Genomic DNA, 18,698 nt, shown 5'->3' with positions numbered 1-18,698 from the left:
GGACTGTTTATAGAACAGCACTAAGTAAAAGGCACCCAATTAAATGCTTGTTACAGTCACAGGCCCCCAGACACCTCAGATAACCACCGTTTCTCTGCCCCTATGCAGAGTCTGTTCTGTTCCCATAGAGGTTTTCTTTCATTTCCACTGTTTTCAAGGCACTTACTGATCAGTGACGGTGTGCTTTTCACTTACAGCTGCCATCAGAGCAAGTCAGCCAGAGATCAGCTGCTCCTCAATACTTTTTCTTCATCTCTTTTTCTACCCATATTCCTCTCCAGGCTTTTATGGTACTGTTCTCTCCCCACTAACAGACATTTTGCTGCTTGTCTCATCTACCAGCTCCTTTTTGCAGCTCCAAAGTTGCCTTCCTTCACTGGAGTGGAAGCTGAGAAAGTTCCGTCAGAGAGATCCAAAGCACAGATCCAGGGAAAACAAACTATCCAGGAGGATGCAGTATCTAGGAGGATGTAAATACATCTCTATGGTAAAATACAAACAATACTTAGAAGGAAAGCATCTTTTCCAAATAAGGACCATGAGAACAAAGTCCATATATAGATTAAAAACCACTGTAGCATCTTCACAGGCAACTCTTTCCACTGTGGTCATGAAGCTTAAGCAGCTTTGATTTCAAAGCCTGTACACAAAGAGTTAGAGAGGAATCCAGCATTGCCAGACAACAGCTCAGCTGACCTGGAGTTCATCTAAATACTGACTGAAGGCATCAGTCCTGCTCACCGAGGTCTAAGGGAAACCCAAACCTCCAAGTTCTGCCAATCTATTCCCCTCTAAGTCCCAGTTCTGATGACACCAGTGACTGAGCCTGTACAGAAAACACCCTTGAACAGAGCTCACCTGGACACAGGAGAGACTTAGAAGCTAAATCAGCACCTAATTGCTTTGTCTTCAATTTACCTGTACTCAAGAAAGCCTCAGAGACCAATTATTTGGGTTCATCTTAACAAGAGGCAGGGAATTACCATTTGCTGTGCAGGGAACAAGCACTAGACAAACCCTAAGCACAAACACGACTCACATACAGGGACCCCACAGCAGCGAGTATTTGAAGTCCACATGCATTAACCATCCCATCCCAGTTCTGTTGTGACTGGGCTCCTGACGCAATTGTTGGGAGTAACTTGCAACTCGGAGTAACCACAATGATGCAGTTTGGGTGTTTAGGGTCAGAGATCAATACACTTCAGCAGAGACAAGATAAAGCAACAGCCCTCCCCTCAATGGCAATAAGCTTCACTCAGAAGGGAAGAAGCTTGCGTCCCTCCCTGCTCATCCCAATGGATCCCAGGATCACCACACAGTGAACTGCAGTCGATCTACAAATGTTCCATTTTTATTACAAAGTATGAAAGGCAGAAAATACTGTACCTAATACACAGGAGGCTGAAACTTAGAAAGGAGGTTAAAAAACCGGAATAGAACTACATAGGAAGCAGGAAAGAGCATAAAAGGATGCAACGTCCAAGCCATTTCAGAAAGTTGCCTTTAAATTTACAGTTTCAACAACATGGTTCCATGATTCAGGTGTTAAAATCCATTGTAACAAAACTGGGTTTTGTATTTTCTCCATAAAAATAAAGGAATATAGGGACACTGCAGTTATCCATGTCAACAACATAGGTCTGCTGAAGAGCAGGATACTAGGATTCCCCTAGGACAGCGGCAGAGTTACAAATCTCAATAGGGAAGGAGGAGAAAAGGAGGACAGAAGTAGAACTACTATTGCTTTAACATAGTTTAGTGAGAACAAGATGTCAGGAATCGCCTATGGATGCTTGTACAATCATGCTACAAAGATTACACCTTCAGGAAATTACCACAACAGGACGGTGATTGGGAAGAGCAGAAGGGAAAACACACAGAAAAGTGAACATCTACTTGACTATTGGGAACAAAAATGCTTCGGTGCAACAGGTTTCAGTTACGTTGTGCACTGCTACCAACCCAAGGCTAACTAAAGAAAAGGTTCCTCTTAAGTAGTAGATTGCAGAATTCATATTTACCAGGGTGTCAAAGGAAAAGAAAAGCTTCTCAGCTGGACCAGACTCACTCCTTCTCTGCCTCATGCATTTCTGCCCCTGCTCAGGTTCCACTGACTCATCCTCATCTCTATCCGAGGGGACTTGTGAGTCGCACGTCTTGCAAGCAGGAAAGCAAACTGCAAGAGATGAGAGCTGGAACACGGGCTCGCAGCTACTTGTGGCCAGAGCGTTTTCTTCAGGAAACAGCTTATTTCTTCTCTTGGTTACATTTTCTGACCAGAAATCAACTTGATGGAAGCCACGTGGGTAACTTTGTACATTGCTTTTATGATGACAGGGATTCTAGTTTGATGCCAAGTATCAGAGGCTGCACGAAAGGCCACTGGGATACTTGGCAAAGGGATCATCTGGAATGGAGCAGCAGCAAGCCAGGCTCACAGGTGCCTTTGCCTCTGGAGTCTGCCATGAATCACTAGTGAGCGACTGGGATTTAGCTGCATTGTTTATTACCAGGTTTTAGTGCTGGTGAAAGGTGCTGATAAGAAGTACTGGGGACATCTTCCATTTACAGAGAGGAGCCGGGGCATGCTGCAGTCCTCTCAATGTCCTTGAGAACCAGACAGTCCTGACTGTTCTCAGGTAAGCAGGGGGAATGCAGCTGCATCTCCAAGTAAGTGTGAGAAAGTGCTCAGTAAGTGCCACATACAACTGATTCCTTGGATTCTCTGCAAAGATCAAGAGAAGCGGGGACATTGCTCATTCCAGAGCTGATTTTGGGACACTTCCTTTTCATGTTTGCTGTACCATAAGTACAGGCCTGCTCTGGAATACTGCTAGAAAGCAGGAAATATGTATCAGAGAGAATGTGTTAACTGATGGGGTAACATAGCCAGGATTTGGGGTGGTAGGACCAGTTAGCCGTGCAAAGACTAAACCCTTCAGTACCTTGATGGAACTGTGCAATCTACTGAGCCAAGAGCTTACCCTTGCTGCTGTTCATCCTTTTCAGGATGGCCTGAAAGAGTTTAAATACCACTAAGAAAGAAAGGACAAGCTCCAGAGTTCAGGTTAGACTTTACAGACAGCAGCTGCAGTTTGTCTATGACAAAAATAAGTTAAGCAAAGAATCCAGCTACATCTTTACACAACCAACTTCTGCCATCGTGTTCGGACGGCAGAAGACTCAAAGCGCCGTCAAGGTCCTCAGCAAAAGGGACTCTCTGGGTGACAAGCAGCACGAGGTTGCTTAGGTTGGTTGTGGCAGTCTCAATACAGAGCTTCAGTTTCACATTAACAGCATTGTCAAGTGCTCAGTTTTGGTGTTCAGTGGAACCAAAAGAGGGTCCACAAGCACCACAGCCAGTTTAGGGTTTTGGTGACCGTGGTGGTTAACATTTCCTACGACACACAGACAAATGCCTACCTTAAAAGGGCTGAGGAAAAGATGACTCCCCTCCTAATCTCACCAAAAATATACTTGATAAAGTGCCATCTGCAAGAGAACAACCCAGACACACTCAGCTTTCTTCATTTACATTTAAAACAAGCACAAGAGCATCTGTGAATTCTAATCTATGGGACTCCTCCCCTCACCTAGTCTCTGGCACGCAGTGATCCACGCAGTGGAGACTGATGCAGCTTTCTCATTGCAACACCAGGCAAAAATAGATCTTTTTACTATTATCCAGAACATTCAGGAGAGTACTTGCAGCTAAGTTTTGAAAGGATCATTAAGTTTGACTTATGAGAGGCAATGCCTCCCCTGTTAAGTACATTTCAAGGTTCCGTAAGGAACAACCTGTATTATCCAGCCTCCTTTTGTATCATTCTTTGAAACCACTTTGTTTTCTTTCTAAATAGATTGTCAGAGCACTCAGATCCTTGCCTTTTAAATCCCTGCACGCAGTACAATTCCCAGAGATGCAACCTCCCATAGCCCATTTCATTTAGAGAATTAACAGAGCTGGCATCCTCTGCACTAATGCGCCAGCCAACTTGTTTTCACCTTACTAATGAGTTTTACATGATCGAGATCTCCTGGTTGAGAGCCAATATATAAGCAGGAATCTATGTTCTGTTTAAACCAAGAGAACTTGGTTTAAAACAGAATATAACCACCAAACGTTAGTTCAGCATCTGGAATTAATCGACTGGAGAAGTGATACAGAACTACATAAATCTGTATCTTTCTGCCCCAGAATCAATCTTGCCTGTACCAACAATATCACGTGATGTTCTGCTTTGCTAACCTCACTGATGCTCACTTTTCCCTTCATGTTACTTTGTACTCAAGGGATATGAAGCATTTGAAAGCAGTTGCTCTGCATCCTCTGCTTGTGCAGTAATCTTATGGAAAAAACTAATGCTTATAGGGCCTTTACACTCAACATCATTGTTAAGCAGGTAAAACATGACAAAAACTGTACCTTCTGAATCACGGGCCATAGTGACAAGGCTCAGGGGCTTATTTTATCCTGCAAATAAACTTGAAGCAGGAGGCAGACCATGAGTTTCCTGCCTCTGTGTCAGCAGGTGCCGGCAAAAGGGCACCAAGGCCTCTCACTTCCTTCTCTATCTGGAAGTGTCATTTGCACTACAGAACATCTCACCCATGAGGATTTTCATGTCTTTTCAGTCATTAACCTTTCAAGTGACTCCTTTGAAAAGAAGCTATTTTAAGGAGCATGTCCCTGTTCTAAACCAGCCTCCAGTGACTTCAAATGTAATTTCACATGAAGAATGACAATGGATTATGCCCAAAGCAATATGCTGTGGATCCAGAAAGTACCCCAACTGGCTAAACAAACAGGATTCAGGCTTTATTTAGAACCCACTGGAGCCTACAAGATGCCTTCACTTGTCTTTGACAAGTCTGCAACAGGTTTCCAAGTTCCATAGATAACTTTAAACAGTTTTATGGATGGAAGAACTCACACTCATCAAGTTCATAACAGGATTGTTTTCCAACACTAGCAAAAAGCTACCTGGGCTATTCAGACTATTAGCTCTTTTATGCATGCTCTCTCATCATCTTAGTATAATAGATTGTATTCCTCCAGGAATAGACTGCCTTTGCCATTTAATATAGCCTATGGAGTCTTTTAGTGACTTTAAACTGTCTTTTGTCTTTTTTAAAGCACAGCTCTGCAGCTGTAAAAGCTGCATTTTTAAGGTGAGCCACAGATGTACCATCTTTTACTCATGCCATCGATACAAGAAGATGGCTTCGAAGTATAAAGAGGACTACAGAAAGTATTAAAACTACAGGTAGTTCCCTCTTAGTAACACAGCATATTATTCCTACAGTTCATAGTTAAACAGTATATGACAAGTACAGATTTATAAACGAGTATCTAAAGCTGTGAATGCCATTAAGTGCTTCCACTAAGGAAATCTTCATCTTCACTTCGTTCTGCACTAGTATTTGCCAGCTTAAGATGAAGTGCTATTGTAATAAGTGGTACCCTAATCAGTCATCTAACATTTGTCTGACATCTAGATCAGATCTATGGGACTCATAGCACTGCTGCTAGTAAGAAAAACCCGACCTTCAGGTCAAATCAAGCTTTCTATCAAGTATCCCACAACCAAACATGGAATGGCATTGACAAAACATGAGCTTGAACTGTGTGAGAGTCTCTTGGCTCTCTGACAGTAAAAGGAGTGATGGAATAAAGCAGTTCCTACTGAAATCCTATCAAATTCAAAGCCAGGCAGTGATTTCCTGAGCTCCACATTGAGAAGCAGCCTGTAGAAGAGTATTGCTCTATGTCCAGAGTGATGAAACTCCTCCGATTCTGTTCTCTATTTGACAGGGCTTTCAGTGTCAGCTTCACTGTTTCACTGCAATCACATTCCCAACTTGCCCTTCCTGCACAAACTGCCAAGATCCACATTTGCCAGTGTCCTGCTGCCTCCAATTGCAGGTGAATACTCACTAGGTGGAAAGAACTTCGATAGTTTCTGACATTTACATCAAGACTCAGCTGGAATACCCTACCAGACCAGCTATACTTGGCATGTCTTCACCAGAACAGTACTGCAGAGCATCCATCTGAGTAGCCACATTACATTAAGACTTTATCTTGCCTAACCCACTCAGCTGTGATTGAAAAGTGTTATTGTAGAGTGATCCACTCTTCAAAACTGAAAGAGAAGCCCTTGGGCACATCCCCCGAAGCTACGAGGGTGACAAGTGCCAAACCTTAGCCTCAATGGCACTTTCTTTCCTTCTACATCTATCTTTGTGCACTGCATTAGGGAATAATTTCTTTCAGAGAAACAGCTTTTATCTTGAGAGCAGACCAGCTCTTCTGATTCATCTCCCTCATTCAACAAGACCTGACAGTACAAAGCAAATACACTTTGGAAAGCAAGATTGCTTTGCAGTCCTCTCAAGAACTCCCAGGAACACAGCCCAAAGTACAGGCTTAAGCCCAAAATCTTGCTCAGATCATTTGCCAATCAAGCAACCTACAAAGTGTGAAACCATTTTATTTTGGTTTAGATAGGAAGTCTTCTGAAGGGAAATCATGTGATTGGAAGTCTCAATCCCAACTCCATTACAAATCACATTTTGCCAGGAGTAGTTTACCTCCTGGGAGCTTAAATCATGCACGTATCTTCTTCCTGAAACCTATAACCATTCCGTCAGCTAACACAAGTGCAGGATACACACAAATCCAGTTATAAGTTAAAAATAAGGCCTACCATAGTAACAACTGCCTCTAGCATAAGAGAAGTGTAAAGAAGTTGTGCAACAAGTACTTGTACTTCACAGCACCAGGAAATTCTGCCCAGCTCACCAGGTATAAGAGCCAAGGCAACAGTTAATTCTGGCAGGCCTTTACTGCCAGGGAGCCTGAAGTGTTGTATCAAGGAAGAGATCCTGCTTTGGGCATATGGAGATGGATCACCTATCAAAAGTAAGAATTAGGGAGGAAAGAAAACCACCTTACTCAATAGAAAGTTATAGCCCAATATATAAAAAACATACAAATGTTTCAACAGTTTAGAGGCAGCAACAACAGGAATGCTAAAGATTCCTGCCAAGGTGGCTGTTAACATCAGTGTCTTTTTCCCCCCCACCTTGTTTTGCACCTGCATCTCTTAAACTAGTTGATGTGCTACCTCAGCTGGCTGACACACACATGGACATATGCTGCAACTTAAAAGCCTGCAAGCTTCTTAATACAGTCAAACAAATATACAGAACTTTAACTGAGGGGGGAAAAAGAAGGAAACCAGAACCCAGAAGGTCCAAGAGGCTCAGCACGTCTCTGCATTTTAGAGTCTTGGAGAGACAGGAGAAACCTGCCATTGATTATTGTAACAGTTCCTTGTAACAGTAGATGCAAAGCAACACAGATACTGGCCACTTGACTTGCGTTGTTCCTACTTTAGAGGGGAGGGGAAGTTACACAGCCCTGCCTCACTGTGGCATGAAGCAGTAAGGTTACACCCTCAAGATCTCCAGGCAGTTGTTGTAGCAGATAGCTATCCAGTCTGGCTGAGTTGATGCCCACTGTACATTGTTGATTTCTCCCTCTGCTGTATAGGCCAAGATAGGGTCCTCAATGGCACGAGGCATTTGCTGGATATCCCAGATGAGAGCCTGATGGTCATCCGCTGCAAAGGGAAGAGAAAATTGGAAATGCAACCAAAGATCTCCATACATGGCTACTGACAGGCATGTAGTCCAGGAAGTTAATACAGGACAGAGCTTTTGTAGGCCGGAGATACAACTATGCTCCAACAAAATCAGCTTGGATTTGACCCAGGACAGAGCTGAAAACCAAGTGATCAGTGGAACTCCTTTCAACTGAAAACATTAAAGAACTAGATTGCAAAAAGCTAAGGAACATTAACATACTCCAGCTTAGCTAAAGCACATGTTCAGTTTGGGCACTGAGCTTTGCTACCACACAATAAGCTGCTAAGTGTCCACCTCATAGCACTGAAAGACACTCAAGGGTTCACCAGTGCAGCTGGGTAGGGATGGATCACACTTACCAGCTGTGCAAATGTGGCAGGATGAATGAGGTGCCCAAGCAATTCCATTTACACACGCTCTGTGGTTGTTTAACCTGGCAACAGGAGTGCAGGGAACTCTGACATCCAGAATCACAACCTTCAGGAACAAAAACCAACCAAATTAGGAACCTGCATTTGTTTCTTCAGAAAACCAAATATTTTGAGCTAAAGCTATAAATACAGCCCTTTCCTAAAGGATGTGGTTGGGAAGCAACCACTGCTCTCAAAGAATAACTTCACCCTGGTCAATGTGCCAGATGTCTCAAAAGGAGTCAGACCTCAGGGAGAGCTTGCAGGGTACACAAGGGCAAAGGAATTGTGCCTCCCTGAAGCAGCACAGCTGACAAATGAAGATATCCTGCCCTGTATGTTGAATCCAGAACAAGGTGACTGAAACACCTGCAGGTAAGATTTTATGTGGAAGTTATTGCTCAACTGGCTCACAGACCACTCTTAAACATCAGCTTAAAATATATGGGACACAGAGATCTTCAAGTTTACAATGCCAAAGTTACTTCTTTAGTTAAAGTTAGTGCATGAAGAACTGATGCTTAATCATACTCCAGTTCAGGTACTGACACTGCCCTCTAAAGAGCTGACTACCAAGCAGTACCAAGAAACCACAGCACCCAAAGAGGATGAGCTGTCACCTTACCTCCATACCATCCATGGCCATTGTAGCAAGATAGTTGGGATCCTGCTTATTCCAGCAGAGACGCAGCAGTGGATGGTGCTGTGGGTCCTCATAAATGATGGTGCTGTGCTCCAGATGACGGAGATCAAACATCCTCACTGAGCCATCTGCACCGACTGAAGCAAACATGTCTCTGCCACCACCTGCCCGACTGAAGGCAATGTCATAGACCTGTTTGGTGACAGGGCAGAAAGAAAACCTTGGCTTTAGCGAGCACACTGCCTTCTCCTTCACACCAAGAAGGATGTTATCTATGGACAGCAGGCCTAGTTGGGACATAATCTGTAAAGTACTTAGTGATTACACTTGCCAAAAGGAGGAGGAAGGCCAAGCTGGATGGGGCTTGGAGGAACCTGCTCTAGTGGAACCCTGCCCCGTGGCAGGGCGTTGGAACTGGATGAGCTTTAAGGTCCCTTCCAACCCAGTCTGGGATTCTATGACTCAGGAGCATAGTGTAATAAAACAAGCATTCAAGTCCAGATTCTGCAATGAGTAACTAGAGTAGTTTTGATAGCCAATAGTAGAGTTTAAACGAGTTTGGTAGTACTGAAAACTGTGTATCTTAATCCTAGATAAATTACCTTTTCGGATCATTAGATCTTTCAAGAAAAAGAGGGAAAACAGAAAAGTTCTGCTCCTTTTCTACCACTTCAAAAGTATGTAACATAAACCACCAGAAAAAGCCCTGTCACCTCTTTGTCATGTGCAATAAGCTGGGTTTTCACATGGCCGGAGACCAGATTTACTCTTCCCAGAACTTGTCCTGTCTCCAGACCCCAAATAGTGCAAGTTGTGTCAATACTAGATGTACCTGAAACAAAAAACACGTCGTTATCAAAATTAATATGATCACAAAGTATTTAATCACTTACTGGATTAACGTAATACCCTCCAACATCTACAGATTGAAATAGCTACAAGAACAACACACGACTGAAATCAGGAATGTCAAACAGCCAAGAGCTTACCATGCATTTAAATGACCCAGACCTTTTAGCTGCAGAAATAGTCTTGCACACAGGAATAAAGTGTAAATAGCTCATGTCTACTTCCATCTATTCAGAAGCCTGATGGAACTCTGAGATGAGCTTTCCCATCCTCTAAGTCTCATGTGCATGTCAAAAGCAAAATTCAATCAGTGTTGCAATACTGTGTGATTATTAATTGGTTGTTCCTGTGGGCTGAAGGTGGGGGGAGCAGTAAAGCTCTTAAGAGATGAGAGATGCAACACACAAAAAATAAATCATGTAGTAAATAATTACTAAGACATATTATCACTGTTAATCTCTGGGCAAATCCCCCTGACATAAATGGCTGTACTCTTCTGGGAAACAAACCTCTGCTGGATCAGGCATCTCGGATTCACAATTTGTCCCATAGGCTATAATTAAACCTTAATCATTCAGCCCCCTCCTCCAACTGAATTAAGGGCCTTTGGCTCAACTCCTGCTGCTGAAATGGCTTCACAAAAGACAAAGCTTGGTACACAGCTTTCTATCCACTCCAGAACACACTGAAATAAGTCACAGGAGTTGATGTACATCAGTTCTTAACAGCACAACAGCAGCTTACGTACCCTGAAGAGTAAGCCTCCCTATCTGCAAATCAGGAACATGCCTAATCCAACTTAACCAACCTATTCTGTATTGAACAGGGCACCTTTCTGTGCAGAGAGTCTCCATGAGCTGCACAATGATGCAGCTTTACGATGCCGAAGTTTGTCCACTGAGTAGTTATCAGATTAACCATGGGACTTGCAATGAAACAGCAGCCAGTCACAGCCCAGACTTCACCAGACTGAACTCAGAAGTGTGGCTTTTCCATGCCAAACACGTACTGTTTTGTCAGCCTCACCTAGAAGATAAGGATCCACTTCATTCCAGTCAAATGATGTGAGTGGAGCACAGAAATCAGAGTTCTTGTTGTTGTTCAGCAAACACTCCAGTCGGGTCTCTGTTTCACCCACCTTGAGAGAAAGTGAAACATCCGATTTAAACATCCACATCACATAACTTGTTCAGCTTGCACTTCCCAAAACATAAGGTGTTAATCCTAAAGCTCTGGAAAACACAATCACCATCTCTATCTTCACTAAAGCAACTACCATGATAACCCAACTTCTCCTATAATCTTTATATTTAGCACATTTATTGCACTTAAGGAAACAAATCATCAAGTGCTCTGACTTGATTTTATGCCTTAATACTGTAGCAAGGGCAAGACACCCTGAAAGGAAAGTAACTCACTTCAAGAAATCTGCTCTCGAGTGAAAATGAGATTAAGACCCAACAAATACCACGGTTCATCTTTTCCTAGGGAGGATTTACTCACTCTCCACACTCGCAGATAGTCACCACTAGTTGCCAGCAGGTCTGGATATACTCCCTTGGTGTCTGGGATCCACATAAGCTTGGTGGTAGGGTAGGGGTGGTCAAAGGTGTTCCTGCAAATGAATTCTGAGCTCTCTTCATCCAAACCCACAAGCTGCACCTGTAAGAAGCCATATTCAAAGAAAGCACTTTATCAAAGTACTCATTTATAACTACAGCATTAAGACTGAGTATATATTTCAGAAAGACACCTTCTGTAACCTCAAGGACAATATAAAAGTCCCATCATGCCAATGGAATGAGAAATCATTAAAGCTTTGCTTCCAAGCTGGGGCATGTAAGCCAAGTGAAGTCCACATCATCCGCACAGTGCTTTACTTTGAAGAGATGATCTCATATGAAGCAAAATCCAATCCTAAAGGATTAAAGACCACCCTTCTCTTTTCCACATTGCAAAGCCTAGTTTAAATCACAGGCTTAAACTGCACAAATGTTATTGCTACTCATCTTTAACTGAACTGATGCTGGCAAGGTCATTTTCAGAGAGCAGGAGGAGCTGCAGTTTGCACGACAACCACCCACAATTAAAGCCCATATCATGGAATCCTTGGCCATAACCCTGCAGATTGTGACAGATCCCGTCAGCTAATTAATCAAGCTGTTTTCAGCATCCCATTACCTAAAATGTTCTGTCACAACTGCATGAAATTAAGATCCAGATTAATCACATCAATGAGTCAGAAAGCAAAACAGAATTCAGACTTAAAAACAGAATTGGAAAGCTCAAAGATTTCCATCATTATCCCAGTGTTTTGTGTGAAAAGGCCAAGAAAGCAGATCTACTGAAGGATTCTTGGTGCCCGAATTCCAAGTTAGGTTTCTTGCACAGTAATGTGACAGGGAAAGCGCTAAATCACATCAGAGTGATGCAAGACAGAATAAACAAGAAACTATCTCCACATAGCTTGGTCATGACAACACCTGAAGTAATGCTTGAAGTCCTAGACATGATGTTATTAGAAAAACATTGACATGTCAAAGTGCTCACAGAACAATATAGTGCTGGGAGGATGTGTTTGACCTAGCAGTGACCACAGGACCCAACAGTATGAAAGCCTCACTGTGTTCAATGCTGCTCAAACACAAACATCGTGGGGACAGCTCACTACAATGTGCCTGTAAGCTGCTCATGGTAGGAACTTCCCAATACTTTCCACACAGCAGCTTCCTCCTGGAAAGAGTGGCTTAATGGATTTTGTCTCAAATGTTTATCTGGAAGAATCCAGAATATTGTGGGATAAGCAATTTGGTTAATAAACTACACATTTAAACTAGATCAGAAATCTACTGTTTTCTACACAACAGAAAACCAACAAATGCTTCAGTGGATCCTAAACTACAACATTAGCAGTTAGGAGCCCATTTAGAGATGCTCATAACAAATGCAAACCTTGCCCCTGTCACAAGTCCTTTCCACCCCATAACAAACCCTATGGTTTTGTTCTAAAAGACCCTATGGGATGCTTCTAGAAACTGTGTTATTTGTCTGCCTCACACTCTATTACAGCTACTCCTTATTATACTTCACACTCTGGTATGAATCAGTTAAGAATCTCCCAGTCTCCTGCAGTGACTGACACAGAGCTTTCAAACTTCTTTAGGGATCACAACTACTAAGCCGATTTTACAAAGGAAGCAAATTGTCCTTGGAGATAGAAAATCTCATGGCAAGGGCAGGATCAGAAGACAAACGACCTCTAAGCATTTCTTCTGCTTTGCTTCTGCTGGTTGCAGCTCAGTACAAGCAATCAACATACTCAGAACCAGAAGCCAGTCTCAAACAGCAAAGGACCCACTTCCATTGCTGTGAATGTTCATCTTTCTGCACTGTACCTCCAGGTTTAACCCCTCAACTGTGTGACAACCCAGCATCTTTGTGATCTGGGATGTTTGTAGATGTAGTTTGGAGAACCAAACTTGCACTAACACCACTGGGCAAGAGCTGCAGATCAGGTGTCTGACACTGGCAGCAGCCTGTGACAGCTCTGAGCAGGAGGCATTGGCCTGCCCAGAGACAGGAGCAGAAAATACTGCTTGAGAAGCTCTACTCTTTCTTAACTCAGCATATTCAAAGGTATGACTCTTCTCTTTGCCCTTGATCACATACAAGAATTACAGAATCCCTCTATTCATCCTCTTGTGCAGGTTGGGCATGAGGAGATGGAATTAGTTTCAGGATGCTTAATTGTATTAGAGCCCTGTCACTCCCTCCTGCGAGGCAAGATGTGCTGCTGCATGAAGTCCAGTCCAGGTAAGAGCAAGGGGACACTAACAGCAAAGTAACCGTCAGTCTGGATACGATTTGAACCATTCTGCATCTACCTGCAGCTCATTCCAGTGGGAAAACCAGGACCACTGTGTTCCACCTCCATTAGTTTTGTAATTACACTGTGACAGTAGCCAGAAATCCTAAATATTTAATGTTTTTCTAATACACTACGATATGCTAAAATTGGATCTGGATTGTCATAAGGCTTAATTGCAAGTGTGCAACTCAGTAAAGAAATCATTTCATCAGCATTCCTTAACTTCTAAAAGGATGACATCTCTCTTCAACATGATCCAAAAGAATTGGACACAGAATTAAACAATGCACACTTTGGTGACAGCTTGCTGCTTTTTCTTGTGTGCTTTAAGGAACAGTGAAGTGAGTTCAAATTACTTTATTTAACTATATCCCTTTAATCTAATTAGTAACTACTAAGAACAACATTCTTTTAGGGTCAGGTACAATCAGAAAGATCTCACTGCACCAACTCATCTTCAACATGCAATCAAGTTTTCTTTGCATGACAGAAAACAATGACACTCTGGTAAACTAACCACCCTGAACCCTCTTGATCTGAGGCACTGCTCAGGCAAAGGTGGGAAGCACACGGTCACAACAGTGCTTTGGTACAGGAGGAGCAGTGCACAGCACTATTCTCCACTGCTTTCTAAACTGGACTCCAGTTTTGCCTTGCAGATAGATCCCCAAACCAGTCCTTCTTGATATTTTCCACACATGGTTCCTGACCCATGAAGCCACAGTCAGGAGTCTGTGGAATAGCATTACCAGGGAGATTTATGAACAGCTCTGCTCCCTCCCATTACAGTGACCCACGAGTCATTCTGAAGGCTGACAGCAGTTTCCTAATCCCAGAAGTTCAGGAAACATTACCTGAAATAATTGTAGTTCTTCCAAGCAGAGCAAGTCATCTCTCTTGTACCAGTGATTTATCAGCAAAGGTGTATGAGCTGAAACAAAACTCCCTTGGGGTTCAAGCAGTTCTTGGCAACCAGCTTTTGGTATGCTACAGAGCCTGTTAGTGTGGGGGCTGACAGAGCTTAGAAGTGTCTGGGAATTGGGGATAGCAGTAAATTAAGGTTTGGCAGTCAATAAATCCAAGTTCTCCATAAAAGAGAGATGTAAACAGGCATTTCACATACGTAACACAGGTATTTCAAGCTCTGGTAATTTCTACAGAAACAGAAAATCAGAGGGACCAATGAGACAAGAATCTCTCCTCTTCCTTTCACTGTAATTCCCTCACAGTGAGTAGCACTTCTTAAATGAAGCCCTAAACTAGAAGAGTAATAAGGAAACAGGTACATTCACCTATTTGGTTAGATTTTAAGGAAGCTAGAACGGCTATCCCAGACTGCTGGGGTTTTTTTAACATACTAAAGGAGAAAGCCTTTGGAACAAACCATTGCAACATCAGGAACAGAGATGTTTGGAGATTGTCAGAAACCTCAAAAGATTATAAGTGCAAAGAGAAAGCTGAACTGAAACTGAGTTTTCATTATCCTTTTAATTAGTGCCAACTGCACCTATAAGTGTATTCTGATGTCAGAAATCAGCAATATAAAACATCTCAACTGGGAAGGGCAAATTCTGCAGGAGGACAAAACTTTCACACATACCCTCTAAAAATCTTTCATTTCTACTTACCCCAAAAGTCAGATATAAACCCAACTGCTCCAGACCCTTTGCAGCACAAGGTTATGGACCACTTACACAGGACAATTTCCCTTTCCCTTAGTTATACCACTGACAAAAGCTGGAGCTGAAAGAGTTTACAACCAGTGTACACCCAACACAACCCTAGAGTACCTGTCCAGGAGTTCCCAATCTGGAGCATGATGCTACTCCCTGAGTGTTTCAGTATCCTCTAAAAGATTCAGCAAAGCTCTGAGAGTCATAGTAAGACATCATGAAGAAAGCAAAGATTAAACAGCACCCTCAAGCCTGTTCTGGTCCCCAAAGTAAAGGGGACAACATCAATACTTGAAGCAATAACAACACTTGTAACTACTCATTGACTATCCTTCTGCAGTGGAAGGCTGTACCTCAGAGCACTACAAAAAGCACCAAAGAAAACCACACACAGAGACACACAAAAATCCACCCCAAAAGAAGAAAATAGAACTTTGAAATACTAGAGACACAGCAAACCATCTCAGCAAAGTGAAGGCTTCACCACATTTATTGGTCAAGTTATTTCAGTCACACACCATCTTTATTTCTATAGCAGCAGAATGCAGACTGGCACTCCCTCATTCTCATACAATTACCTTCCAGCTCTTTACACCACATAAAACTCAAGAGCATGTGGTGCTTATGTGGACTGAAGTCACCAGAATAGTTAGTCCTGAAGTTCAGAGGGGAACATTCACACATAGCAGTGATTTACATCGTCCTACGTGCCTTCTGCCTGCAACAACTGTGAGTGTAAAGGGCAGAAAAGAGAGGGGCTGACTCAACCTCTTTCCATGTGAAGCCTGAATTGGAAAGAAGACCTGACCATGCTGTCATTGAGAGCAAACCCAGGGAATGGGCCAGACTTAAGGAGGTAAAGGCAAACATAAATGCATACCCCTTGATGAACCACTTCTACAACCTCTAAACAAGCAACCTGTTGGCAAGTTTGTTGTTTTGGCTTCTCAGAGTACACACTACAAAACCATTTCCAAGTCAGGCTTTAAACAAATTCAGTTCTCAAGCTGCAGGACCTGCCTCTTCCCAGCAGCACTCCCAATGAAAGGAGACAACTCATCCACAGCCAACTCATCCTGCCTGAGCTACGAAGTGCTCAGCACAAGGATCATGTCTAGGGCAGCTGCAAGTGCAGTAATATAAGTACTGCAAGACGTCACCTAGGCAGTACCTTCACTCCCTCTCATTATATCCTGCACAAAGCTCGGTAATCCCCAATACCAACGTTCTGACATGATTTTTCACAACCTCCTGACAAAGCTACAATGCACATATGCTATAAACACACAAAACTGTAGTTGCAAAACCTTTAGTTTCACACAAACTTCAGGATCCTCTACAGCTACGGCCTTTTCCTCATCCCTCTTACCTAGATGAATTCATTACACCAGACCAGCACATTAAAATCTGGTCAGAAATGACTGCACAAGTGTTAGTGAACACGTAGCCTCTATCAGTCTCAACATAAAGCTCTCCACTTATATCTGGCATGGAAACAATGAAGATATAATCTCATGCCTCATTACACCATTGTTCTAAGAGCAAAGTAAAGGTATTGAGTGATCAGTGATGGTTTAGACACTTATGAAAAGAAGTTATCACACAGAAGTCCTGACAGCAAGAAAGTATCATGAGGACAGCAGAGATTTCCAACACAGACACCTGTATAGGAGCAAACTTCAGTCCTGGCCACAAACTATCCTTTATACTGACAAAAAACCAGGCATGCTCCAGCAAAGGGCCCTTCCTCAGCAGCAGCACCCATGGCTCTTCCCACCCCAGTCCCTGTCTCCCATCAGCTGAGGACTCACAGGAAGGAAACCAGCCTGAATCTAGGCCAGCATCCTGCCCTTCAAGGGAATACAGAATAAACCAGGTTGGAAAAGGCCTTTAATAACACGAAGTCCAACCATTGCCCAGCACTGCCAAGGCCACCCCTAACCCATGGCACTGAGGCCTCGTCTCCACGGGGTGTGAACCCTTGCAGGGCCGGTGCCTGCAGCCCTGCCCTGGGCAGCCTGTTCCAATGCCTGAGCACCCTCTGGGGCAGGAATTGTTCCTCAGCTCCATCTAAACCTGCCCTGGTGCAGCTTGAGGCCGGTTCCTCTTGTCCCATCCCTTGTTCCTTGGGAGCAGAGCCCAGCCCCTCCTGGCTCCATCCTCCTCTCACGCAGTTGTAGGGAGCGATCAGGTCCCCCTTGAGCCTTCTCTTCTCCAGACTGAACCCCCCAGGTCCCTCAGCCCTTCCCCATCACACTGTGCTCCAGGCCCTGCACCAGCTCCACTGACCCCGCTTCAGCACCTCAGTATCTCCCTTGCAGTGAGGGGCCCACTGGGATAAAAGTGTCAGCCTTTCCTCCCCTTCCCTCTGCCCCAGTCCCGCTGCCACCAGAGCCGGGCCCGCTGCCCACCTTGTTGTTATACTCCTCCACGAAGCTCCCCAGCGCCAGACGGAACCGCTTGTCCGGCCGGACGCTCCAGTTCATGGCGTACACGGTCCAAGGAGCCTCATACTTGTAGATCTCCTTCCGCTTCCCGTGCAGCGACATGGCTCGGCCGAGGGGCTCCCGGGCAGCGGCGGGGCTGAGGGGGGCAGCGGGCTTAGCCGAGGCGGGACCGGGCTCGGTAGAGCGATGGCCCCGGCTGACGGGAGCGGGAAGTCGGAGCGGGCAGGGGTGCGGGGAGGCCGTGCAGGGAGCGGGGGAGGCCGCAGCTCGGCGCCGCGCCCCCAGGCTCCGGACCCCGGCGGCGGCGGGAGCAGCGCGGAGGCCGTGCGGGACTCAGCCCCTCACACAACGGGAACGGAAGCCACGAGGGAAACCCCGCCCCTGCGTGCGGATTGGCTGTCATTTAGAGTCTCGGGCGCCTATTGGCTAATTTACCCGTCCGTTTGGCCCTCTTTGGGTTTCTATTGGTGGCTTTGCCCTTCATTCCTCACCCTCTGGCTGGGGGAAACCTATCGTCGCGCTTGACTCCGCCCCGGAGGGAGGCCACGCTAGTTCTCGACATCTTATTGGCTACCAGTGGTCGCAGTGGAGCGGGGCGGGACCTTGGGGTTTTACTGATCATCGATTGGCTGGAAGCTGTGTCAGTCACCTCAGGCCGAGGCAAGCGGGGGGCGAGGCCGCGTGTTCGAATCCCGCCTCCGCTGAGTTGGTGCCGGGGAAGGGTTTGGCTCTAATTAACCAAAGCTTAATTAGGGGGTTTCATTTGGGGTAACCGGCTGCAGCCCCCCCCGGCCCTATCCTTGACCCCTGAGTCCCACACTCCCTGGATGAAGCAACTGGGGTTTGCCTGCAGCCTCCCCAAGGCCCATCAGCGCCTGCCAGGGATGAGTTCAGGGATGCTCCCAGCAAACACGGGTGAAATCCACATTTAGGTGCCAAAAACATCTTTATTAGCAAAGTGTACGCTAAAACTCCAGAGGAAGAGATGCTCACGGTTGTACTACTCTCAAAGGGAGCTCGATACATGAGCAGCAGCCTAGGACTGTCACAGCATCTAACCGAAGGGCAAGGCGGCAGTGCTAGAAGTGGGCTTCTCCTATAGGGAATGCAGCGGGACCCTGCCAGGGAAGGGGCTGGGGAAGAGGAAGCATC

General features: G+C 44.7%; 1 protein-coding gene across 4 annotated transcripts; it reads right to left on the bottom strand.

Moving 5' to 3' along the window:
* Positions 1–1,332: 1,332 nt before the first annotated feature.
* Positions 1,333–17,881, bottom strand: DCAF7 (DDB1 and CUL4 associated factor 7). Of its 4 annotated transcripts, none has more exons than XR_013958408.1 (8): positions 17,511–17,881; positions 11,062–11,220; positions 10,585–10,696; positions 9,423–9,541; positions 8,692–8,901; positions 8,016–8,133; positions 3,427–7,631; positions 1,333–2,728 (listed from the first exon to the last, which is right to left on the bottom strand). XR_013958408.1 is itself a non-coding variant. In XM_080633662.1 (7 exons), exons 1-7 carry the CDS (start codon positions 17,646–17,648, stop codon positions 7,459–7,461), a joined length of 1,029 nt encoding a protein of 342 aa, XP_080489788.1. In that variant the 5' UTR covers positions 17,649–17,881; the 3' UTR covers positions 1,333–7,458. The 4 variants fall into 4 exon arrangements, 2 of the variants coding, with proteins under 2 accessions (XP_080489788.1, XP_080489789.1); XR_013958409.1 differs by having other exon boundaries at positions 1,333–3,495; positions 6,809–7,631; XM_080633662.1 differs by having other exon boundaries at positions 1,333–7,631.
* Between the last annotated feature and the right edge of the window lie 817 nt (positions 17,882–18,698).

The sequence above is a fragment of the Psittacula echo genome (genome assembly GCF_963264785.1).
Source record: "Psittacula echo genome assembly, chromosome: 23".
Classification (NCBI taxonomy): Eukaryota; Metazoa; Chordata; class Aves; order Psittaciformes; family Psittacidae; genus Psittacula; species Psittacula echo.
This window is presented reverse-complemented; position numbering and strand designations above follow the sequence as displayed.